General features: G+C 46.6%; 1 protein-coding gene across 1 annotated transcript in view; it reads left to right on the forward strand.

Moving 5' to 3' along the window:
* Positions 1–25,544, forward strand: part of LOC124008868 (protein Shroom4-like) — a 100,916-nt gene extending 75,372 nt beyond the window's left edge. The window contains exons 8-19 of the mRNA XM_046320452.1: positions 84–881; positions 1,263–1,587; positions 4,510–4,583; positions 15,880–16,611; positions 16,775–17,019; positions 17,112–17,293; positions 18,431–18,663; positions 19,686–19,818; positions 21,056–21,157; positions 22,770–22,940; positions 23,249–23,377; positions 23,634–25,544. Coding sequence (XP_046176408.1) covers positions 84–881; positions 1,263–1,587; positions 4,510–4,583; positions 15,880–16,611; positions 16,775–17,019; positions 17,112–17,293; positions 18,431–18,663; positions 19,686–19,818; positions 21,056–21,157; positions 22,770–22,940; positions 23,249–23,377; positions 23,634–23,798 — 3,289 coding nt within the window. The 3' untranslated portion in view covers positions 23,799–25,544. The remainder of the gene's footprint in view (positions 1–83; positions 882–1,262; positions 1,588–4,509; positions 4,584–15,879; positions 16,612–16,774; positions 17,020–17,111; positions 17,294–18,430; positions 18,664–19,685; positions 19,819–21,055; positions 21,158–22,769; positions 22,941–23,248; positions 23,378–23,633) is intronic.
* The last annotated feature ends 297 nt before the right edge of the window (positions 25,545–25,841 follow it).

Consider the following 25,841-nt stretch of genomic DNA (forward strand, 5'->3'; position numbering starts at 1 on the left):
GGAGAAAGAGAGGATGATGATGATGGAGAGGTGCTGATGAAGAAACCCAGGAGTCACCGTTCATCCCGGTCACGCCGCCGCAGCGAACGCTTCGCCACGAACCTCCGAAATGAGATCCAGCGCAAGAAAGCTCAGCTGTCGAAGAGCAAAGGCCCAGGAGGGTTGCTCTACGGCGGGGAGACGGTCGAGGAAGAAGAGGGTCCTGACCTGGAGGACCTCCAGAGGGAAGAGGCTGACGATCTCAAGGAAAGGTGCTCCCAGGAAAGGTGCTCCCAAGGCAGGTACACCTCGTCTGATGACAGCCGATCAGCTCCAGCCCCTGGAAGTCTACTGGCCTCTACTTCCACACCCCAGCTCCACCAGCTGTCCCCAACCCCAGTTTCAGCTCTGCAACCCCCCAGGGATGAAGATCCTGAACCACCAGAGGACCAAGACCAAGCGTCAGACCCATCCAGGACCACCCAGAGGTTGGTTCCAGCCATGCTCAGCTGCGATGTGGGAACCCAGGTGGTGGAGGAGCAAGATCCAGCTGGTATGGCTCGCCAATGGAGGTGGACGCCCGAACACCATCTCCAACTGGAAATGGACACCGACCGTCAGGGCGAGAGGGTTACAGGGGCCCTGGGGTTATCAGGACGAGGAAGAGCAACCTCCTCCTCTTCCTCCACCATCACTCGTTCTTCTCGTACGGAGGAGTGTGATGTTCTTCCTTTCGCGGATCGTTGTAAGTTCTTTGAGGAGACCAGTAGGAGTATGTCTGTGTGGAATCTGCCAGGCCTGACGAGTCGAAGACAGAGGCCAGATAGACACGGGAGGCAGCCTCATCCAGCCACGCTGGATAATCAGGGAGGGGGCTACGGACAGGGAAAAGCCCAGCGGAGGTACTCGTACCAGGGGGGAATCCAGAAGGAAAGTCCCCTATCGATTACAACCATGGAGACCCAGAGACAATTGATTTGCAGTAACAGGGATAGAGACAAGGAGGGGGAGAGAGAAAAGGAGGGGGAGAGAGCGAAAGAGAGGGAGAGAGAGAAGGAGAGGGAGAGAGAAAAGGAGAGGGAGAAGGAGAGGGAGAGAGAACAGGAGATGGAGAAGGAGAGGGAGAGAGAACAGGAGAGAGAGAAGGAGAGGGAGAGAGAAAAGGAGAGGGAGAAGGAGAGGGAGAGAGAACAGGAGAGGGAGTGGGAAAGAGCGAAGAAAAGGGAGGACAGAGCAAGAGAGAGGGAGATGGCGCTTGAAAGGGAGAGAGAGCGGGAGAGAGAGGAGCAGAGACTATGCGAAGAGAAGGCTAGACTGAGAGAGAGGGAGAGAGAACGAGAGAAGGAGATTGAGCTGGCGAGGGAATGTGAGAGGGAGATAGAGAGACAAGGAGAGAGGGAGAGAGAGTCACTCAGTACAGCTCGGGACCTCTACAACACTCGGACTCAGCCCCAGGCATACCAGAAGAACCAGCCCCACTCCTGCCCCCATCTCCAAGCCCAGATAGAGGCCCCTCATTCAGCCTTCCAACCTGTCAAAACCCCTCTCCTCCAGGACAACCAGGCTCCACATCAGGGGTACCTACCCTATGGCTACACACCAACAGAGGCAAGTATAGGCTACTGTTATAGAGAACATAGACAGTATCTTCTACAGTTTTTGAAGATGCCCAACACTATTAAATGGATCCAGATGTGAATGAGGATGTAATGTGTTGTAGATTGCTTAGCCTTGGGTGATACATGAGGATATAAAGACACACACACACTGTTTTTTAAAATTTATTTTATCAACTGATTCCAGTCTTTGAGATGGGAACTGAATCTACAAGCCTTTTATTATTCATTATTAATCTGTCCCCCAAACTGAGTTTTTCAGAAGATATTAAGAAACCCTTTATAACATATCATCTCCTCTATAGTCTGGATGAAATAGCTGCTCTCCTCCTCTATAGTCTGGATGAAATAGCTGCTCTCCTCTATAGTCTGGATGAAATAGCTGCTCTCCTCTATAGTCTGAGTGAAATAGCTGCTCTCCTCTATAGTCTGAATGAAATAGCTGCTCTCCTCCTCTATAGTCTGAATGAAATAGCTGCTCTCCTCCTCTATAGTCTGGATGAAATAGCTGCTCTCCTCTATAGTCTGGATGAAATAGCTGCTCTCCTCCTCTATAGTCTGGATGAAATAGCTGCTCTCCTCCTCTATAGTCTGGATGAAATAGCTGCTCTCCTCCTCTATAGTCTGGATGAAATAGCTGCTCTCCTCCTCTATAGTCTGGATGAAATAGCTGCTCTCCTCCTCTATAGTCTGGATGAAATAGCTGCTCTCCTCCTCTATAGTCTGGATGAAATAGCTGCTCTCCTCCTCTATAGTCTGGATGAAATAGCTGCTCTCCTCCTCTATAGTCTGGATGAAATAGCTGCTCTCCTCTATAGTCTGAATGAAATAGATGCTCTCCTCCTCTGTAGTCTGAATGAAATAGCTGCTCTCCTCCTCTGTAGTCTGGATGAAATAGCTGCTCTCCTCTATAGTCTGAATGAAATAGCTGCTCTCCTCTATAGTCTGGATGAAATAGCTGCTCTCCTCCTCTATAGTCTGGATGAAATAGCTGCTCTCCTCCTCTATAGTCTGGATGAAATAGCTGCTCTCCTCCTCTATAGTCTGGATGAAATAGCTGCTCTCCTCTATAGTCTGAATGAAATAGATGCTCTCCTCCTCTATAGTCTGAATGAAATAGCTGCTCTCCTCCTCTGTAGTCTGGATGAAATAGCTGCTCTCCTCCTCTATAGTCTGAATGAAATAGCTGCTCTCCTCCTCTATAGTCTGAATGAAATAGCTGCTCTCCTCCTCTATAGTCTGGATGAAATAGCTGCTCTCCTCTATAGTCTGAATGAAATAGCTGCTCTCCTCCTCTATAGTCTGAATGAAATAGCTGCTCTCCTCCTCTGTAGTCTGGATGAAATAGCTGCTCTCCTCCTCTATAGTCTGAATGAAATAGGTGCTCTCCTCCTCTATAGTCTGGATGAAATAGCTGCTCTCCTCCTCTATAGTCTGGATGAAATAGCTGCTCTCCTCCTCTATAGTCTGAATGAAATAGCTGCTCTCCTCCTCTATAGTCTGGATGAAATAGCTGCTCTCCTCCTCTATAGTCTGGATGAAATAGCTGCTCTCCTCCTCTATAGTCTGAATGAAATAGCTGCTCTCCTCCTCTATAGTCTGGATGAAATAGCTGCTCTCCTCCTCTATAGTCTGGATGAAATAGCTGCTCTCCTCCTCTGTAGTCTGGATGAAATAGCTGCTCTCCTCTATAGTCTGGATGAAATAGCTGCTCTCCTCCTCTATAGTCTGGATGAAATAGCTGCTCTCCTCTATAGTCTGGATGAAATAGCTGCTCTCCTCTATAGTCTGGATGAAATAGCTGCTCTCCTCCTCTATAGTCTGGATGAAATAGCTGCTCTCCTCCTCTATAGTCTGGATGAAATAGCTGCTCTCCTCCTCTATAGTCTGGATGAAATAGCTGCTCTCCTCCTCTATAGTCTGGATGAAATAGCTGCTCTCCTCCTCTATAGTCTGGATGAAATAGCTGCTCTCCTCCTCTATAGTCTGGATGAAATAGCTGCTCTCCTCCTCTATAGTCTGGATGAAATAGCTGCTCTCCTCCTCTATAGTCTGGATGAAATAGCTGCTCTCCTCTATAGTCTGAATGAAATAGCTGCTCTCCTCCTCTATAGTCTGGATGAAATAGCTGCTCTCCTCCTCTATAGTCTGGATGAAATAGCTGCTCTCCTCCTCTATAGTCTGGATGAAATAGCTGCTCTCCTCCTCTATAGTCTGGATGAAATAGCTGCTCTCCTCCTCTATAGTCTGGATGAAATAGCTGCTCTCCTCCTCTATAGTCTGGATGAAATAGCTGCTCTCCTCTATAGTCTGAGTGAAATAGCTGCTCTCCTCCTCTATAGTCTGAATGAAATAGCTGCTCTCCTCTATAGTCTGAATGAAATAGCTGCTCTCCTCTGTAGTCTGGATGAAATAGCTGCTCTCCTCTATAGTCTGGATGAAATAGCTGCTCTCCTCTATAGTCTGGATGAAATAGCTGCTCTCCTCCTCTATAGTCTGAATGAAATAGCTGCTCTCCTCCTCTATAGTCTGAATGAAATAGCTGCTCTCCTCTATAGTCTGAATGAAATAGCTGCTCTCCTCTATAGTCTGAATGAAATAGCTGCTCTCCTCCTCTATAGTCTGAATGAAATAGCTGCTCTCCTCCTCTATAGTCTGAATGAAATAGCTGCTCTCCTCCTCTATAGTCTGAATGAAATAGCTGCTCTCCTCCTCTATAGTCTGAATGAAATAGCTGCTCTCCTCCTCTGTAGTCTGGATGAAATAGTTGCTCTCCTCCTCTTTTGGCCATAGACCTCCTCCCCTGCTTTGTTTTTGATGTGTTCTATTGTGTCAAACCTTAAAGGAGACTTCTAATCATCACGTTTAGAGCTTTTCAAAGTACTTAATGAGTGTGAATGAATGTGTTCCACAGAAGTATCCTGTCCCATCCCAGCCGTTACCGCGGGAACAAACACAAATCAACAGGAAGTTCAGCCTGACCGAGAGGTATGACACTTCCTGCCTGTCAGCTCTCTCTCTCTGTCTCTCGCTCTCTCTCGTTCTCTCTCTGTCTCTTTCTGTTTCTCTCTTTCTCTCTCTTTCTGTCTCTTTCTGTTTCTCTCTTTCTCTCTCTTTCTGTCTCTCTCTTTCTCTCTTAATTTGATTTATTAGCATGACGTAACAATATACATATTGCCAAAGCTTACTTTGGAGATTTACAATATTAACATAATTAATCATAATAATCAATATTATCGGCGTGACAACAGTAAATACAATAACCAAGGGTCAAAATAACCAAACATTGAACAATAACAATAAGCATAGAGGACACTGTCCCTCATCTTATGGCAGGCAGCAATGTAGTGCGCTGTCAACCCACAGCTCTCTGCGTCCTCCCCCAACAGGACGGGTAGCCTACTCTCATCAGAGAGGTCTTCAATGTAGTGCGCTGTCAACCCACAGCTCTCTGTGTCCTGCCCCAACAGGACGGGTAGCCTGTTCCCATCAGAGAGGTCTTCAATGTAGTGTGCTGTCAACCCACAGCTCTCTGCGTCCTCCCCCAACAGGACGGGTAGCCTACTCTCATCAGAGAGGTCTTCAATGTAGTGCGCTGTCAACCCACAGCTCTCTGCGTCCTGCCCCAACAGGACGGGTAGCCTGTTCCCATCAGAGAGGTCTTCAATGTAGTGCGCTGTCAACCCACAGCTCTCTGCGTCCTGCCCCAACAGGACGGGTAGCCTGTTCCCATCAGAGAGGTCTTCAATGTAGTGCGCTGTCAACCCACAGCTCTCTGTGTCCTGCCCCAACAGGACGGGTAGCCTGTTCCCATCAGAGAGGTCTTCAATGTAGTGTGCTGTCAACCCACAGCTCTCTGCGTCCTGCCCCAACAGGACGGGTAGCCTGTTCCCATCAGAGAGGTCTTCAATGTAGTGCGCTGTCAACCCACAGCTCTCTGCGTCCTCCCCCAACAGGACGGGTTGCCTGTTCCCATCAGAGAGGTCTTCAATGTAGTGCGCTGTCAACCCACAGCTCTCTGCGTCCTGCCCCAACAGGACGGGTAGCCTACTCTCATCAGAGAGGTCTTTGAAAGGGTTTCAAATTTGGGGAAATGACACTCTAATTGTTTTATATTTTTGACGTTTTGTCAGGAAATGCAGCTCTGTCTCAGTTTCTGCTGTTGTGCAGTGGTTGCACAGCCTTTCCTCTACAGGGAACCAGGTTTTCTTGTGTCTACCCTTCTCAATGGCAAGGCTGTGCTCACTGAGCCTGTACTTTGTCAAGGTTTTTCTAAGGTTTTGATCAGTAACCATGGTCAAATAGTTCGCTACGGTGTACTGTCGATTTAGGGCCAGATAGCACTGCTTTGTGCTTGTGCTCTTGGTATAGCAGGGCTTGGTAGTGATATGAGAGGGGGTCACTGTATTTTAGATGTTTCCAAAATGGAATCACTCTTTTATGAGTTTTTATTAATAGTGGATATTGGCCTAATTCTGCCCTGCATACATTGCTTGTAGTTTTCCTCTGGACATGTAGGAGAATCTTACAGAACTCTGCATGCAGGGTTTCAATGGGGTGTTTGGCCCATTGTTTAAAATCTTGTTTTGCAAGTGGACCCCACACCTCACTGCCATAAAGTGCAATTGGTTCAATGACACATTCAATTCGTTTTAGCCACATTTTAATAGGTATTTCAATTTGAATGTGTTTTTTAATGGCGTAGAATGCCCTGTGTGCTTTCTCTCTCAGTTCATTCACGGCGCCGCTAAGGTGTCCAGTTGAGCTTATTTTAAACCCGAAGTAATTTTAGTGTGTCCAGTCCAGTGTAATATAACTTTGGTCTAATTCCCTGAGATCTGGATTTTCTCTGGAAAATCATTATTTTACTCTTTTTGGGGTTTACTGCCAGGGCTCAGGTCTGGTAGTACTGCTCTAGCAGGTCCAGGCTCTGCTGTAGGCCATGTGCTGTGGTGAACAGCAGGCATAGGTCATCTGCGAAGGGCAGGCCATTTAACCTCTGAATTGTGGAGACTAACACCAGGGGCTGAGGATTCTTCTAGAATAGTGGCCAATTCGTTGATGTAAATATTGAAGAGTGCAGGGCTCAGATTGCAACCCTGGTGAAGGCCCCGCCCCTGGTTAAAGAATTATGTTATTTTCTTGCCAATTTTCATGCTGCACGTATTGCCAGTATACATTGAGTTAATTATGTAATATGTTTTACCCCCTACACCACTTTCAATAATCTTGTAGAACAGTCCTGTATGCCAAATAGAATCAAATGCTTTTTGGAAGTCGATAAAGCAAGCGTACATTTTGGTATTATTTTGGTGGACATGTTTAGGGTGTATGATCAGTCGTGCGATGTTTTGGTATAAATCCTATTTGGCTTTTAATCAAGACATTGTGCTTATTAAGGAAGTTTAGAACTCTTACATTTATAATACTACAGAAAACCTTCCCCAGGTTACTGTTCACACAAATGCTTCTGGAATTGTTAGGGTCCAATGTGTTCTTAAAGATTGAGCCCTTGATTCCAGATGTCAGGGAAATAACCTACACTCAGGATCAAATTGAACAGTTTTAATGTAGCCAATTGACATTTTGCGCTAGTGAGTTTGAGCATCTCATTTAGGATGCCATCAGGTCTGCATGCTTTTTTAAATTTGAGAGCCTGAAGTTTCCTATAGAGCTCCTGGTCAGTAATAGTTTAGTGTCTTATAGAGCTCCTGGTCAGTAATAGTTTAGTGTCTTATAGAGCTCCTGGTCAGTAATAGTTTAGTGTCTTATAGTGTCTTATTTAGTGTCTTAGCTCCTGGTCAGTAATAGTTTAGTGTCTTATAGAGCTCCTGGTCAGTAATAGTTTAGTGTCTTATAGAGCTCCTGGTCAGTAATAGTTTAGTGTCTTATAGAGCTCCTGGTCAGTAATAGTTTAGTGTCTTATAGAGCTCCTGGTCAGTAATAGTTTAGTGTCTTATAGAGCTCCTGGTCAGTAATAGTTTAGTGTCTTATAGAGCTCCTGGTCAGTAATAGTTTAGTGTCTTATAGAGCTCCTGGTCAGTAATAGTTTAGTGTCTTATAGAGCTCCTGGTCAGTAATAGTTTAGTTTCTTATAGAGCTCCTGGTCAGTAATAGTTTAGTGTCTTATAGAGCTCCTGGTCAGTAATAGTTTAGTTTCTTATAGAGCTCCTGGTCAGTAATAGTTTAGTGTCTTATAGAGCTCCTGGTCAGTAATAGTTTAGTGTCTTATAGAGCTCCTGGTCAGTAATAGTTTAGTGTCTTATAGAGCTCCTGGTCAGTAATAGTTTAGTGTCTTATAGAGCTCCTGGTCAGTAATAGTTTAGTGTCTTATAGAGCTCCTGGTCAGTAATAGTTTAGTGTCTTATAGAGCTCCTGGTCAGTAATAGTTTAGTGTCTTATAGAGCTCCTGGTCAGTAATAGTTTAGTGTCTTATAGAGCTCCTGGTCAGTAATAGTTTAGTGTCTTATAGAGCTCCTGGTCAGTAATAGTTTAGTGTCTTATAGAGCTCCTGGTCAGTAATAGTTTAGTGTCTTATAGAGCTCCTGGTCAGTAATAGTTTAGTGTCTTATAGAGCTCCTGGTCAGTAATAGTTTAGTGTCTTATAGAGCTCCTGGTCAGTAATAGTTTAGTGTCTTATAGAGCTCCTGGTCAGTAATAGTTTAGTGTCTTATAGAGCTCCTGGTCAGTAATAGTTTAGTGTCTTATAGAGCTCCTGGTCAGTAATAGTTTAGTGTCTTATAGAGCTCCTGGTCAGTAATAGTTTAGTGTCTTATAGAGCTCCTGGTCAGTAATAGTTTAGTGTCTTATAGAGCTCCTGGTCAGTAATAGTTTAGTGTCTTATAGAGCTCCTGGTCAGTAATAGTTTAGTGTCTTATAGAGCTCCTGGTCAGTAATAGAGCTCCTGGTCAGTAATAGTTTAGTTTCTTATAGAGCTCCTGGTCAGTAATAGTTTAGTGTCTTATAGAGCTCCTGGTCAGTAATAGTTTAGTGTCTTATAGAGCTCCTGGTCAGTAATAGTTTAGTGTCTTATAGAGCTCCTGGTCAGTAATAGTTTAGTGTCTTATAGAGCTCCTGGTCAGTAATAGTTTAGTGTCTTATAGAGCTCCTGGTCAGTAATAGTTTAGTGTCTTATAGAGCTCCTGGTCAGTAATAGTTTAGTGTCTTATAGAGCTCCTGGTCAGTAATAGTTTAGTGTCTTATAGAGCTCCTGGTCAGTAATAGTTTAGTGTCTTATAGAGCTCCTGGTCAGTAATAGTTTAGTTTCCTATAGAGCTCCTGGTCAGTAATAGTTTAGTGTCTTATAGAGCTCCTGGTCAGTAATAGTTTAGTTTCCTATAGAGCTCCTGGTCAGTCATTGGGGAGTCCAATGGATTTTGATTGTCCTTTATAGCTTTTTCTAATCCATTCAACTTGTCATGAATGTGTCGTTGCTCTGCGTTTGTGTCCATTTGAACGGTGTTGTAGAGGGTTTTAACATGGCTCCATATGTCACCATTTTATATCACTAATTCCTCTTTAGATTTTTTAAAAGGTTTTTCCAATTTTGCCAGAAGTTGTTTGTGTTTATGGACTCCTCAATTAGTGTCAGCTGCCTGCTGTTGTACTGGGCTTTTTTGGTTCTGAGTGTTACGTTTATAGAGTTTTAAAGTCTCACAGTAATGAAGGCGTAATTCACCATTTATTTGGGTCTCTGTGCTTTTGGTTGGAGGTGTTCTAAGTTTTTTCCTCATAATTTTATAATATATAATAATAATATATGCCATTTAGCAGACGCTAAATGAAGCGGATCCCACTTTTATCCAAAGCGACTTACAGTCATGTGTGCATACATTTTACAATCTGCATCAAACCAGTCGTCATCTGTGTTTTTTTTTGTTATGTTTCTTTTGTCAATTTCAATTGTGCTTCTTTTGCCGTTTGCCTGAATATATAGTTGATGTTTTTTACTGCCAGATTGATGTCTTCTTCACTGTGAGTGAATGTGGTATCCAGAAAGTTATCTAAGAGTGTTTGGATATCTTGGTTCCAGGTTGCTTTCTGGTATCTTCGGTGCTGTTTTGGGCCCATCTGTATGAATGTCTGATGTTGTACAGATTACTGGACTGTGAATGTCTGATGTTGTACAGTTTACTGGACTGTGAATGTCTGATGTTGTACAGTTTACTGGGCTGTGAATGTCTGATGTTGTACAGTTTACTGGGCTGTGAATGTCTGATGTTGTACAGTTTACTGTGAATGTCTGATGTTGTACAGTTTACTGGACTGTGAATGTCTGATGTTGTACAGTTTACTGGACTGTGAATGTCTGATGTTGTACAGTTTACTGGACTGTGAATGTCTGATGTTGTACAGTTTACTGTGAATGTCTGATGTTGTACAGTTTACTGGACTGTGAATGTCTGATGTTGTACAGTTTACTGGACTGTGAATGTCTGATGTTGTACAGTTTACTGGACTGTGAATGTCTGATGTTGTACAGATTACTGGGCTGTGAATGTCTGATGTTGTACAGTTTACTGGGCTGTGAATGTCTGATGTTGTACAGATTACTGTGAATGTCTGATGTTGTACAGATTACTGTGAATGTCTGACGTTGTACAGATTACTGTGAATGTCTGATGTTGTACAGATTACTGGACTGTGAATGTCTGATGTTGTACAGCTGACTGGTCTGTGAATGTCTGATGTTGTACAGCTGACTGGACTGTGAATGTCTGATGTTGTACAGTTTACTGGGCTGTGAATCTCCTCTGAGTCATATGGAGATTCTGAGGGGGGGGGATCTCTCCTCTCTGTAGCCTGTGGGACAGTGACCTCCCTGTATCCTGTGGGACAGTGACCTCTCTGTATACTGTGGGACAGTGACCTCTCTCCTCCCTGTATCCTGTGGGACAGTGACCTCTCTGTATCCTGTGGGACAGTGACCTCCCTGTATCCTGTGGGACAGTGACCTCTCTCCTCCCTGTAGCCTGTGGGACAGTGACCTCTCTGTATCCTGTGGGGCAGTGACCTCTCTCCTCCCCGTATCCTGTGGGACAGTGACCTCTCTGTATCCTGTGGGACAGTGACCTCCCTGTATCCTGTGGGACAGTGACCTCCCTGTAGCCTGTGGGACAGTGACCTCCCTGTATCCTGTGGGACAGTGACCTCCCTGTATCCTGTGGGACAGTGACCTCCCTGTATCCTGTGGGACAGTGACCTCTCTGTATCCTGTGGGACAGTGACCTCTCTCCTCTCTGTAGCCTGTGGGACAGTGACCTCCCTGTATCCTGTGGGGCAGTGACCTCTCTCCTCTCTGTAGCCTGTGGGACAGTGACCTCCCTGTATCCTGTGGGGCAGTGACCTCTCTCCTCTCTGTAGCCTGTGGGACAGTGACCTCCCTGTAGCCTGTGGGACAGTGACCTCTCTGTATCCTGTGGGACAGTGATCTCTCTGTATCCTGTGGGGCAGTGACCTCTCTCCTCTCTGTAGCCTGTTGGACAGTGACCTCCCTGTATCCTGTGGGGCAGTGACCTCTCTCCTCTCTGTAGCCTGTGGGACAGTGACCTCCCTGTAGCCTGTGGGACAGTGACCTCTCTGTATCCTGTGGGACAGTGACCTCCCTGTATCCTGTGGGACAGTGACCTCCCTGTATCCTGTGGGACAGTGACCTCTCTGTATCCTGTGGGGCAGTGACCTCTCTCCTCTCTGTAGCCTGTGGGACAGTGACCTCTCTGTAGCCTGTGGGACAGTGACCTCTCTCCTCTCTGTAGCCTGTGGGACAGTGACCTCTCTGTAGCCTGTGGGACAGTGACCTCTCTGTAGCCTGTGGGACAGTGACCTCTCTGTAGCCTGTGGGACAGTGATCTCTCTGTAGCCTGTGGGACAGTGACCTCTCTGTAGCCTGTGGGTCAGTGACCTCTATGTAGCCTGTGGGACAGTGACCTCTCTGTAGCCTGTGGGACAGTGACCTCTCTGTATCCTGTGGGGCAGTGACCTCTCTCCTCTCTGTAGCCTGTGGGACAGTGACCTCTCTGTAGCCTGTGGGACAGTGTACTCTCTGTATCCTGTGGGGCAGTGACCTCTCTGTAGCCTGTGGGACAGTGACCTCTCTGTAGCCTGTGGGACAGTGACCTCTCTGTATCCTGTGGGGCAGTGAGTGACAACGCCAGCCTTACACCATGTCTCCTGCAGAATGATGATGTCAACATATTTTAGATTGTTGTTGAACTCCAGTGCTAAACTCTTCAGTCCAAAGGTTGATGAGTTTAGGCTCCGAATGTTCCACATGCTGACTGATAGTGATTTCATGTTGGAAAAAGAAAGAATAGCAGTCAGAAATATAGTAACTACTAAGTTGTTCAGAGTGAGAGACAGGATAACAGTCAGAAATACAGTAACTGCTGAGATGTTCAGAGTGAGAAACAGGATACCATTCAGAAATACAGTAACTACTAAGATGTTCAGAGTGAGACACAGGATAACAGTCAGAAATACAGTAACTACTAAGATGTTCAGAGTGAGACACAGGATAACAGTCAGAAATACAGTAACTACTAACTACTTAGATGTTCAGAGTGAGAAACAGGATAACAGTCAGAAATACAGTAACTACTAAGATGTTCAGAGTGAGAAACAGGATAACAGTCAGAAATACAGTAACTACTAAGATGTTCAAAGTGAGACACAGGATAACAGTCAGAAATACAGTAACTACTAAGATGTGCGGAGTGAGACACAGGATAACAGTCAGAAATACAGTAACTACTAACTTCCAAGATGTTCAGAGTGAGAAACAGGATAACAGTCAGAAATACAGTAACTACTAACTACTAAGTTGTTCAGAGTGAGAAACAGGATAACAGTCAGAAATACAGTAACTACTAAGAAGTTCAGAGTGAGACACAGGATAACAGTCAGAAATACAGTAACTACTAAGATGTTCAGAGTGAGAAACAGGATAACAGTCAGAAATACAGTAACTACTAAGATGTTCTACTAAGATGTTACTAACTACTAAGATGTTCAGAGTAAGAAACAGGATAACAGTCAGAAATACAGTAACTACTAAGAAGTTCAGAGTGAGACACAGGATAACAGTCAGAAATACAGTAACTACTAAGATGTTCAGAGTGAGAAACAGGATAACAGTCAGAAATACAGTAACTACTAACTACTAAGATGTTCAGAGTAAGAAACAGGATAACAGTCAGAAATACAGTAACTACTAAGATGTTCAAAGTGAGACACAGGATAACAGTCAGAAATACAGTAACTACTAACTACTTAGATGTTCAGAGAGAGAAACAGGATAACAGTCAGAAATACAGTAACTACTAACTGTTCAAGATAACAGTTCAACTACTAACTACTAAGTTGTTCAGAGTGAGAAACAGGATAACAGTCAGAAATACAGTAACTACTAACTACTAAGATGTTCAGAGTGAGAAACAGGATAACAGTCAGAAATACAGTAACTACTAAGATGTTCAGAGTGAGAAACAGGATAACAGTCAGAAATACAGTAACTACTAACTACTAAGATGTTCAGAGTAAGAAACAGGATAACAGTCAGAAATACAGTAACTACTAAGATGTTCAGAGTGAGAAACAGTGTGTGTGTGTGCGAGCGCGTGTGCGTGCGTTTAGTACAGATGTTTTGGATGGGCTGTTTACTCAATCCTACAGAGTCTCTGGTCTGGTAGAGGTGGTGGTCTGGTAGAGGTGGTGGTCTGCTATGGGGTAGTAGGCTGGGCCCGGTCCAGTCTGGCTGTGCTGATCGAGGTGGTGATGCTCTGTTGGTGGGTGGGACCTGTGGGGTGCACTGGGTCTGGGGAGGCGTTGAGGGGACCTGGGGCTCCTTGGGGGGATGGGGTTAAAGGTGGGGTTGTTAGGGGTGGTGAGGGGCTGCAGCTTCTCTCTAGGAGTCTCTACAGTCTGTTTTCTGTGCTGCAGCACCTTCTGGATGACAGACAACTCCTTTACCACCTCCTCCTTTACCTGCACCAGCTCTCTCCTCATAGTGGCCTTTACCTCCTCCAGAGCTGTGGTAAGACTCTCTCCTCATAGTGGCCTTTACCTCCTCAAGAGCTGTGGTAAGACTCTCTCCTCATAGTGGCCTTTACCTCCTCAAGAGCTGTGGTAAGACTCTCTCTTCATGGTGGCCTTTACCTCCTCTAGAGCTATGGTAAGACTCTCTCCTCATAGTGGCCTTTACCTCCTCAAGAGCTATGGTAAGACTCTCTCCTCATAGTGGCCTTTACCTCCTCAAGAGCTATGGCAAGACTCTCTCCTCATAGTGGCCTTTACCTCCTCTAGAGCTATGGTAAGACTCTCTCCTCATAGTGGCCTTTACCTCATCTAGAGCTATGGTAAGACTCTCTCCTCATAGTGGCCTTTACCTCCTCTAGAGCTGTGGTAAGACTCTCTCCTCATAGTGGCCTTTACCTCTTCTAGAGCTGTGGTAAGACTCTCTCCTCATAGTGGCCTTTACCTCCTCTAGAGCTATGGCAAGACTCTCTCCTCATAGTGGCCTTTACCTCCTCTAGAGCTATGGTAAGACTCTCTCCTCATAGTGGCCTTTACCTCCTCTAGAGCTATGGTAAGACTCTCTCCTCATAGTGGCCTTTACCTCCTCAAGAGCTGTGGTAAGGCTCTCTCCTCATAGTGGCCTTTACCTCCTCTAGAGCTGTGGTAAGACTCTCTCCTCATAGTGGCCTTTACCTCCTCTAGAGCTGTGGTAAGACTCTCTCCTCATAGTGGCCTTTACCTCCTCTAGAGCTATGGTAAGACTCTCTCCTCATAGTGGCCTTTACCTCCTCTAGAGCTGTGGTAAGACTCTCTCTCAGCTCCTGGACAGAGTTCTTCAGCTGGTCGATCAGGTCCTGTAGAAGCTCTGTGTCTGGGCTGGAGGTGGTGTAGCTGGGGGGCTGCTCCTTCAGCTCAGTAACCCATACCTCTAACAGAGCCAGCCTGTCTCTCAGCAGGCTGGAAGTGGTGTAGTTGGGGGGCTGCTCCTTCAGCTCAGTAACCCATACCTCTAACAGAGCCAGCCTGTCTCTCAGCAGGCTGGAGGTGGTGTAGTTGGGGGGCTGCTCCTTCAGCTCAGTAACCCATACCTCTAACAGAGCCAGCCTGTCTCTCAGCAGGCTGGAGGTGGTGTAGCTGGGGGGCTACTCCTTCAGCTCAGTAACCCATACCTCTAACAGAGCCAGCCTGTCTCTCAGCAGGCTGGAGGTGGTGTAGCTGGGGGGCTGCTCCTTCAGCTCAGTAACCCATACCTCTAACAGAGCCAGCCTGTCTCTCAGCAGGCTGGAGGTGGTGTAGCTGGGGGGCTGCTCCTTCAGCTCAGTAACCCATACCTCTAACAGAGCCAGCCTGTCTCTCAGCAGGCTGGAGGTGGTGTAGCTGGGGGGCTGCTCCTTCAGCTCAGTAACCCATACCTCTAACAGAGCCAGCCTGTCTCTCAGCAGGCTGGAGGTGGTGTAGCTGGGGGGCTGCTCCTTCAGTTCAGTAACCCATACCTCTAACAGAGCCAGCCTGTTTCTCAGCAGGCTGGTGGTAGTGTGGTCTTGTCTCTGGTGGTCGTAGGCAGGCAGGGGGAGGATAGACTTGTTGTGTGGGTCAGGGCCTGGGTTCCTGCTGTTGGAGGTGAGGGGAGAGGTCGGGGTGCCGTCCTTGTCCTTTTTTGGTTTCCACTATCTTTCCTAGGTTGGGGAAGTCCTGCACTAAGAGCTGAGTGCAGCCCCACTGCCCTGGACCATTACACACTCACTGCCCTGGACCATTACACATACAGAAGTTTCAAAACAATAAAGACATTACAAATGTCATATCATATATATATACAGTCTCTCTCTCTGTCTCTCTCTCTGTCTCTCTCTCTCTCTCTCTCTGTCTCTCTCTCTGTCTCTCTCTCTCTCTCTCTCTCTCTCTCTCTGTCTCTGTCTCTCTCTCTCTCTCTCTCTCTCTCTCTCTCTCTCTCTGTCTCTCAATTCAATTCAATCTCTCTCTCCCTCTCTCTCTCTCTCTCTCTGTCTCTGTCTCTCAATTCAATTCAATCTCTCTCTCCCTCTCTCTCTCTCTCTCTCTCTCTCCCCTCTCTCTGGCTCTCTCTCTCTCTCTCTCTCGTCTCTCTGTCTCTCTCTCTCTCCCTCTCTCTGTCTCTCTGTCTCTGTCTCTCAATTCAATTCAATCTCTCCCTCCCTCTCTCTGTCTCTCTCTCTCTCTCCGTATCTCTCCCTCTCTCTGTCTCTCTCTCTCTCTCCCTCTCTCTGTCTCTCTCTCTCTCCGTCTCTCTCAGGGACTACCCGCGGTACAGACGTGATTCCTGCACCAGGCCACCAGATTGTGCTATAACAGTTACACCACACCACCACCACCAGCTGGGTCGGAGTGGCAGGCTGTCTGCCTGTAGTGTGGATGATCCCACGTCTTCATCATCGTCTTCATCACTACGAAGTAGGGCCATGTCGGAGAATGATCTACGCTTCGACTCCACATACCACCGTACTTCCCCCTCGGTTGCTACAGCGACACCGCTTTCAGAGCTGGAGGAGGGAGGCGGGGTTGGTGGAGTGGGAAGTGCTAGGGGAGTGGCTACCAGGAAGAAAACCCCACCCCCTCCCAGGCCGCCTCCCCCCAAATGGGAAGCGTTCCACCGAAGGAGAGCGTCCCACCACACCCTCTTCGCCTCTTCTCTCTCCTCCACCTCTTCTTCATCAGTCCATCCTCTCCCTCTCAGTCCACCAGAGGGTCTATGCTCTCACTCTCCTCACACCCCGTGTCCCACAGAAACATCCAAAATGACGCATCAGCGCTCTTACAGCCTCCCCCCTCAGAGGGAGGAGCTAGAAGGGTGCCAGCACTGTAGCCTGAGCCAGCTCCAGGAACGCCCCTTTTCACAAGCCACGCCCAGTCCCCGGTTCACACGCAGGACCTTCCGGCCGGTGGCTCCACAACATAGAGAGAGAGACACACCCACTCATTACGACAACTCACTGCCCCCTCTACCACCATCAGACAACCAAGCCAGGTGAGGAGATGGAGACTGAACACACACACACACACACACACACACACACACACACACACACACACACACACACACACACACACACACACACACACACACACACACACACACACACACACACACACACACACACACGCTTAACCCTATTGTCATCCCACTCCAGGCTATGCAACATGGATGATCAAGATCGCCCTGCTGTGTTGAAGCCCATCTCTCATAGACAGCAGAGGGCTGGTGCTGAGTGGGAGAGAACTCCATCTCCCAGGGTGCATAGCGTCTCAGCCCTCCCCACCATAGAGAATGGTGCTATCTCTCTCGAGTCCTACTTTGCTATGAGCTACGAGCAGCAGCAACAGCTACAGAACAGTAGAAGATTCCGGAATCATCCCCACAACAACAATAACAACAGTAAGGAACATCAGTCTGATTCTGTAAAGTGACAACTGCTGATGTAGAAAGGGATATATATATATGATATGATCGATTGATTCCCATTCCAGAACCAGAATTGGAACCCGACTTGGAACTGGAACCAGGTTTTAGCCCGAGCTCCGCCCAGAGCTTGGAACAGGAAGTGGACATCCCCATGGAAACAGACATTGACGATTTCCAGGAGGAGGGGCTTCCTGAGGATGAAGAGCCAATCAGGACAGAGCTCCAGTGTTTTGCTCTGCCCGTCACGGTGTGTGACAAGATTCACTGTGCTGCTAAGGAGTAGGGTGAAGTTGCCCCAAGATGCTGATCTTGGGTCAGATTTTCATGTTCCCCACTAATAGTTAAAGACATCCTCCAGTGATAGGATTGGGGGAGGGGAAGCTGATCCTACCTAGGCAAAACTTCACCCCGGAGCATGCTGCTAACTTATAGCACTATATATTATAGAACTATATATTACAGAACCATATATTATAGAACTATATATTATAGAACTATATATTATAGAACTATATATTACAGAACTATATATTATAGAACTATATATTATAGAACTATATATTATAGAACTATATATTACAGAACTATATATTACAGAACTTTATATTACAGAACTATATATTCTAGAACTATATATTACAGAACTATATATTCTAGAACCATATATCATAGAACTATATATTACAGAACTATATATTATAGAACCATATATTATAGAACTATATATTACAGAACTATATATTATAGAACTATATATTATAGAACTATATATTACAGAACTATATATTATAGAACCATATATTATAGAACTATATATTATAGAACCATATATTATAGAACTATATATTATAGAACCATATATTATATAACTATAAATTATATATAACTATATATTATATATAACTATATATTATATATAACTATATATTATATAACTATATATTATATATAACTATATAATATATATAACTATATATTATATATAACTATATAGTATATAACTATATATTATATTACTATATAGTATATATAACTATATATTATAGAACTATACATTATAGAACTATATATATATATAGAACTATATATTATATATAACTATATAGTATATATAACTATAAATTATATAACTATAAATTATATATAACTATATAGTATATATAACTATATAGTATATATAACTATATATTATATAACTATATATTATATATAACTATACATTATATAACTATACATTTTATAACTATATATTATAGCACTATATATTATATAACTATATATTATATTACTATATATTATATATAACTATACATTATATAACTCTATATTATATAGAACTATATAAAAGTGTGAACTTACCGGTACGATCTGAACTCTACTACAGGTTCTGGAGACAGACATCGATACGCTGCCTGACCAGGAGGCCTCGCCGGCAGGTAGGAAGACTGCAGAGACTGGGTCCCTGGATGGGGAGATGGAGGACCAGGGGATGGGGACCAGAGAGGGACTCATGGAGGAGCTATTCCCCCAGAGCGGTGAGGGCAAGGCGGGCACAGAGAGATGGAGAGGGGCCTACCGTAGCTCAAACTCTGAGAAAAACACTGACAGCCTGGATAGGTAGGTGTACTGTGTCTGTGTGTGTTTGGGGTTTATGCATTTGCTCATTCATTTGCTCATTCATACACATTGCTCTAATAAAGGACTATATCTCTCAAAGACAAACAATGCATGTGTCAGCAAAAGCAAATAAACATAGTCTACTGTCTTTATGGACTTATGTCAACATTTACATTATTACGGAACATATTTTCATGTAATTTGAAACCCTACGTCTTATGCTCCCCCCATCACTCCATCTCCTCCCCCTCCCCCATCACTCCATCTCCCCCTCCCCCATCACTCCATCTCCTCCCCCCTCCCCCATCACTCCATCTCCTCCCCCATCACTCCATCTCCATCTCCCCCCTCCCCCATCACTCCATCTCCTCCCCTCCCCCATCCCCTCCTCCCCCATCACTCCATCTCCTCTCCCCCTCCCCCATCATCTCCATCTCCATCCCCCCCATCACTCCATCTCCTCTCCCCCTCCCCCATCACTCCATCTCCTCCCCCCCTCCCCCATCACTCCATCTCCTCTCCCCTCCCCCATCACTCCATCTCCTCCCCCATCACTCCATCTCCTCCCCCCATCCCCATCTCCTCCCCCTCCCCCATCACTCCATCTCCTCTCCCCCTCCCCCATCACTCCATCTCTTCCCCATCACTCCATCTCCTCTCCCCCTCCCCCATCACTCCATCTCCTCCCCTCCCCCCATCACTCCATCTCCTCCCCTCCCCCATCACTCCATCTCCTCTCCTCCTCTGCCTCTCTCCCCTTCTCCCTCCTCCTCTCCCTCCTCTCCTCCCCTCCCCCCATCACTCCATCTCCTCCCCCTCCCCCATCACTCCATCTCCTCTCCTCATCTGCCTCTCTCCCCTTCTCCCTCCTCCTCTCCCTCCTCTCCTCCCCCATCACTCCATCTCCTCTCCTCCTCTCCTCCTCTGCCTCTCTCCCCTTCTCCCTCCTCCTCTCCCTCCTCTCCTCTTCTGCCTCTCTCCCCTTCTCCCTCCTCCTCTCCCTCCTCTCCTCCCCACCCCAGGCATTCTGGTGCCAGCTCCAGTTGTTCGTCCTATTATTCTACCTCAGCAGCCAAGGCTCAGCTCCTCACTCAGATGAAAGACTACTGCTCAGATGCCAGAGATACTGACCACGATGACCAACTGTCTTATAAGGTAATAAACCATGTAAATACACGTATGAAGGTACTCACTAGCACACACACGGCGATGATGACGAGCTGTCTTACAAGTTAGGATGTTTGAAAATGTAAATTGATTTGAGTACTGCTGCGATTGTCGATTAGATGTAATTTCAATGTAATTGATCCCACTTTGATCCCACAACTAAATCACTAATGTTGAGTGAGAGGAAGAGAGATGGTATGTTGATCCATGATTAACTCCCCCTGTCTCCCCCTGTCTCCCCCCTCTCCATGTCTCCCCCTCCCTGTCTCCCCCTCCCTGTCTCCCTGCCTCCCTCTCCCTGTCTCCCCTCCCCCTGTCTCCTCCTCCCTGTCTCTCCCCTCCCCCTGCCCCCCTGCCTCCCCCTGTCTCCCCCTCCCTGTCTCCCCCTCTCCCTGTCTCCTTGTCCCCCTGTCTCCCCTGTCTCCTCATCCCCCTGTCTCCCCCCCTGTCTCCCCCTGTCTCCTTATCCCCCTGTCTCCCCCTGTCTCCTCCTCCCCCTGTCTCCCTCCTCCCCCTGTCTGCTCCTCCCCCTGTCTCTCCCTGTCTCCCCCTGTCTCCCCCTCCCCTGTCTCCTCCTCCCCCTGTCTCCCCCTCCCCGGTCTCCTCTCCCCCTGTCTCCTCCTCCCCCTGTCTCCCCCTGTCTCCTCCTCCCCCTGTCTCCCTCCTCCCCCTGTCTGCTCCTCCCCCTGTCTCTCCCTGTCTCCCCCTGTCTCCCCCTCCCCCTGTCTCCTCCTCCCCCTGTCTCCCCCCCCCCGGTCTCCTCTCCCCCTCTCTCCTCCTCCCCCTGTCTCCCCTCCCCTGTCTCCCCCTCCCCTGTCTGCCCCTCCCCCTGTCTCCCCTCCCCCTGTCTCCCCCTGTCTCCCCCTGTCTCCCCTCCCCCTGTCTCCCCCTGTCTCCTCCTCCCCCTGTCTCCCCCTCCCTCTGTCTCCCCCTGTCTCCCCCTGTCTCCTCCTCCCCCTGTCTCCCCCTGTCTCCCCCTCCCTCTGTCTCCCCCTGTCTCCCCCTCCCCCTGTCTCCTCCTCCCCCTGTCTCCTCCTCCCCCTGTCTCCCCCTCCCTCTGTCTCCCCCTGTCTCCCCCGGTCTCCTCTCCCCCTGTCTCCTCCTCCCCTGTCTCCCCTCCCCCTGTCTCTCCCCTGTCTGCCCCTCCCCTGTCTCCCTCCCCCTGTCTCCCCCTGTCTCCTCCTCCCCCTGTCTCCCCCTGTCTCCTCCTCCTCTCACTATACAGAAACAGTTGATGGAAAGTCTCCGTAAGAAGCTAGGAGTTCTGAGAGAAGCACAGAGAGGTCTACAGGAAGATATACGGGCTAACACACAGCTGGGAGAAGAGGTATGTACAGTACACACACACACACAAGTTTTGACACACCTACTCATTCAAGGGTTTTTCTTTATTTTTACTATGTTCTACATTGTAGAATAACAGTGAAGACATCACAACTATGAAATAACACATGGACTCACGTAGTATTTTAGATTCTTCAAAGTAGCCACCCTTTGCCTTGATGACAGCTTTGCATACGCTTGGCATTCTCTCAACCAGCTTCATGTGGAATGCTTTTCCAACAGTCTTGAAGGAGTTCCCACATATGCTGAGCACTTGTTGGCTGCTTTTCCTTCACTCTGCAGTCCAACTCATCCCTAACCATCTCAATTGGGTTTAGGTCAGGTGATTGTGGAGGCCAGGTCATCTGATGCAGCACTCCATCACTATCCTTGGTCAATTAGCCCTTACACAGCCTGGAAGTGTGTTTTGAGTCATTGTCCTGTTGAAAAACAAATGATAGTCCCACTAAGCCCAAACCAGATGGCATGGCGTATCGCTGCAGAATGCTATGGTAGCCATGCTGGTTAAGTGTGCCTCAAATTCTAAATAAATCACAGATCACACCTCCTCCTCCATGCTTCAAGGTGGGATCCACACATGCAGAGGTCATCCGTTCACCTACTGTCTCACAAAGACACAGTGGTTGGAACCAAAAGTCTCAGAGAAAAAGACAGATTTCCACGGGTGTAAAGTCAATTGCTCGTGTTTCTTGGCCCAAGCAAGTCTCTTCTTATTATTGGTGTCCTTTAGTAGTGGTTACCTTGCATCAATTTGACCATGAAGGCCTGATTCACACAGTCTTCTCTGAACAGTTGATGTTGAGATGTGTCTGTTACTTGAACTCTGTGAAGGATTTATTTGGGCTGCAATTTCTGAGGCTGGCAACTCTAATGAACTTATCCTCTGCAGCTAAGGCAACTCTCGGTTTTCCTTTCCTGTGGCGGTCCTCATGAGAGCCAGTTTCATCATAGCGCTTCATGGTTTTTGCGACTGCACTTGAAGAAAGTTCTTGAAATTTTCCGGATTGACTGACCTTCATCTCTTAAAGTAATGATCGACTGTCATTTCTCTTTTCATATCTTGGCTGTTCTTGCCATAATATGGACTTGTTTTTTTTTTACCAAATAGGGCTATCTTCTGTATATCACCCCTACCTTGTAACAACACAACCGATTTGCTCAAAGAAATTCCACAAATTAACTTTTAACAATGCACACCTGTTAATTGAAATGCATTCCAGGTGACTACCTCATGAAGCTGGTTGAGAGAAAGCCAAGAGTGTGCAAAGCTGTCATCAAGGCAAAGGGTGGCTACTTTGAAGAATCTCAAATATAAAATATATATTGATTTGTTTAACACTTTTTGGTTACGACATGATTCCATATGTGTTATTTCATAGTTTTGATGTCTTCACTATTATGCTACAATGTAGAAAATAGTAAAAAATAAATACAAATCTTGAATGAGTTTTGATTTCTTCACTATTATTCTACAATGTAGAGAGAAAAAAAGGGAATGAGTAGGCATTTCCAAACTTTTGACGGGTACTCTACATACATATGCACCCGCATACATACACCACCCCCACAGTTAAACCAGGTCTTCTCCCCTCTAGGTTGAGAGCTTGGTTGTAGTGGTCTGTAAACCCAACGAGGTGGATAAGTTCAGGATGTTTATCGGGGACCTGGATAAGGTTGTCAGTCTGCTGCTGTCTCTCTCTGGTCGGCTACTGAGGGTGGAGAGCTCCCTGGCCAACCTGGACGCTGAGACTGGACACCACGAGAGGGTGAGAGACAGACAGACAGAGACTGAATGAATGAATGAAGAAAAGGACAACATTAAAACAAACTCCTCCCTCCACCCCCCCTTCTCCTTCCTCCCTCTCCACCCCCCTCCTCCTCTCCCTCCACCCCTCCCTCTCCACCCCTCGCTCTCCCTCCTCCTCTTCCTCCACCCCTCCCTCTCCCTCCACCCCTCCCTCCCTCTCCCACTATCCCCCTCTCCACCCCCCCCTCCCTCTCCGTCCACCCCTCCCTCTACTCCCTCTCCCCCTCCCTCCACCCCCTTCCCTATCCACCCCCCCCTCCCTCCCAGCTCCTCCTCCTGGAGAAGAAGCGACAGCTACAGGTCCAGCTGTCTGAAGCTCAGGACCTGAAGGAACACGTTGACCACAGAGAGCAGGCTGTAGGAAGGGTCCTGGGACGATGCCTCTCCCCAGAACAGGTACCATGCACATTATTTCACTATTCTACTTTCATTACAGATGTGGCTCAGTTGGTAGAACATGACGTTTGTGGGTTTGATTCCCGCTGGAGCCAATTCATACAAAAAACATATACACTCACTACTGGTAGTTGCTTTGAGTAAAAGTGTCTGCTAAATGGCATATATTAAATGTAAATGTAAATATATTATCATACGATTACTATACCAGTGTTATTATTGATGTGTCAATCAATTAAACTCTATCAATCCACAGCACCGTGACTACAGCCACTACGTGAAGATGAAGGCAGCATTACTGGTGGAACAGAGACAGCTGGAGGAGAAGATCAGACTGGGAGAGGAGCAGTTAAGGGGGCTGAGGGAGAGTCTGGGGTTGGGGTTAGGGTTAGGGCTGTCCATGGGCTATGGACACTATTAAACCAACCAGGAAACCTTAAAGCTGGGGTTAGGGCTGTCCATGGGCTATGGACACTATTAAACCAACCAGGAAACCTTAAAGCTGGGGTTAGGGCTGTCCATGGGCTATGGACACTATTAAACCAACCAGGAAACCTTAAAGCTGGGGTTAGGGCTGTCCATGGGCTATGGACACTATTAAACCAACCAGGAAACCTTAAAGCTGGGGTTAGGGCTGTCCATGGGATATGGACACTATTAAACCAACCAGGAAACCTTAAAGCTGAGGTTAGGGCTGTCCATGGGCTATGGACACTATTAAACCAACCAGGAAACCTTAAAGCTGGGGTTAGGGCTGTCTATGGGCTATGGACACTATTAAACCAACCAGGAAACCTTAAAGCTGGGGTTAGGGCTGTCCATGGGCTATGGACACTATTAAACCAACCAGGAAACCTTAAAGCTGGGGTTAGGGCTGTCCATGGGCTATGGACACTATTAAACCAACCAGGAAACCTTAAAGCTGGGGTTAGGGCTGTCCATGGGCTATGGACACTATTAAACCAACCAGGAAACCTTAAAGCTGAGGTTAGGGCTGTCCATGGGCTATGGACAGTATTAAACCAACCAGGAAACCTTAAAGCTGGGGTTAGGGCTGTCCATGGGCTATGGACACTATCACATTGACATGGGAAGAGCCTCAGTCTTGGCTTGGGTGGTTGGTCTAGAAATAGAGGAGAACCTTGTTGGACTGGTTAGGGATGGGACATGGGAGGATGGGCCTGGGGCATGGGCTTTACTGAAAGGCCAGGAAGAAGAGAAGGTTAGTGGGTTATGGTAGATCCTGGGCTTGGAGATGGGCCTGGGGTATAGGCACTATGGGGAGACAGCCATCCTACACACTGAGACCCTACAGGATGGGGATATGGGTACCACTGAACAACCCCAGCCATCCTACACACTGAGACCCTACAGGATGGGGATATGGGTACCACTGAACAACCCCAGCCATCCTACACACTGAGACCCTACAGGATGGGATATGGGTACCACTGAACAACCCCAGCCATCCTACACACTGAGACCCTACAGGATGGGGATATGGGTACCACTGAACAACCCCAGCCATCCTACACACTGAGACCCTACAGGATGGGGATATGGGTACCACTGAACAACCCCAGCCATCCTACACACTGAGACCCTACAGGATGGGGATATGGGTACCACTGAACAACCCCAGTACGTCCTAAAAAAAAAGTGCTGCCCAACTTTTCAAAAAACACTTCAGTCCATTTTTCTTGACACTCAAAACTTATTGAGAGTGTTTTAAGTCTTCAGTTGGTAGTATTGGTGAATTAAAAACACACACCTACCCTTTGGTGTTACATTGGGGATCATTAACTTACCGACATGATTCTCACAATCACACACACACTACGTGGTGATGGACGTTGTTGTTGTTTAGTGAGCGTGTGTTCCTGAAGAGGCCTGGAGAAAGTATTTATTTATTTATAACTTCTCTGTAGACGACAGGGAGACTGGGGTGCTAAAAGAGTATTTTTCCGTTAAACTGTTGAACATAATCAAATAATCTGTGCAGAAAAAGAGAGAAAAGCTCCTTCTTTCTCTCCACTTATAATCCATTATGTCCCAATATTATCTCTACCATACTACTTAGCATCCATGGACAACACATTATTCACTACATACTCAGTAGTTTACAATATCCACTCATAATCCATTATGTCCCAATATTATCTCTACCATACTAGGGTTAGGGACAACACATTATTCACTACATACTCAGTAGTTTACAATATCCACTCATAATCCAGGGTCCCAATATTATTAGGGTTAGCATCCATGGACAACACATTATTCACTTAGGGTTTAGGTGAATGTTGAGATCCCGATGACATACAGTTGAATTCGGAAGTTTACATACACCTTAGCCAAATACATTTAAACTCTGTTTTTTCACAATTCCTGACATTTAATCAGAGTAAAAACTCTATCTTAGGTCAGTTAGGATCACCACTTTTGTTTTTAGAAGGTGAAATGT

This window comes from Oncorhynchus gorbuscha, linkage group LG21 (assembly GCF_021184085.1).
Source record: "Oncorhynchus gorbuscha isolate QuinsamMale2020 ecotype Even-year linkage group LG21, OgorEven_v1.0, whole genome shotgun sequence".
NCBI classification, from domain to species: Eukaryota; Metazoa; Chordata; class Actinopteri; order Salmoniformes; family Salmonidae; genus Oncorhynchus; species Oncorhynchus gorbuscha.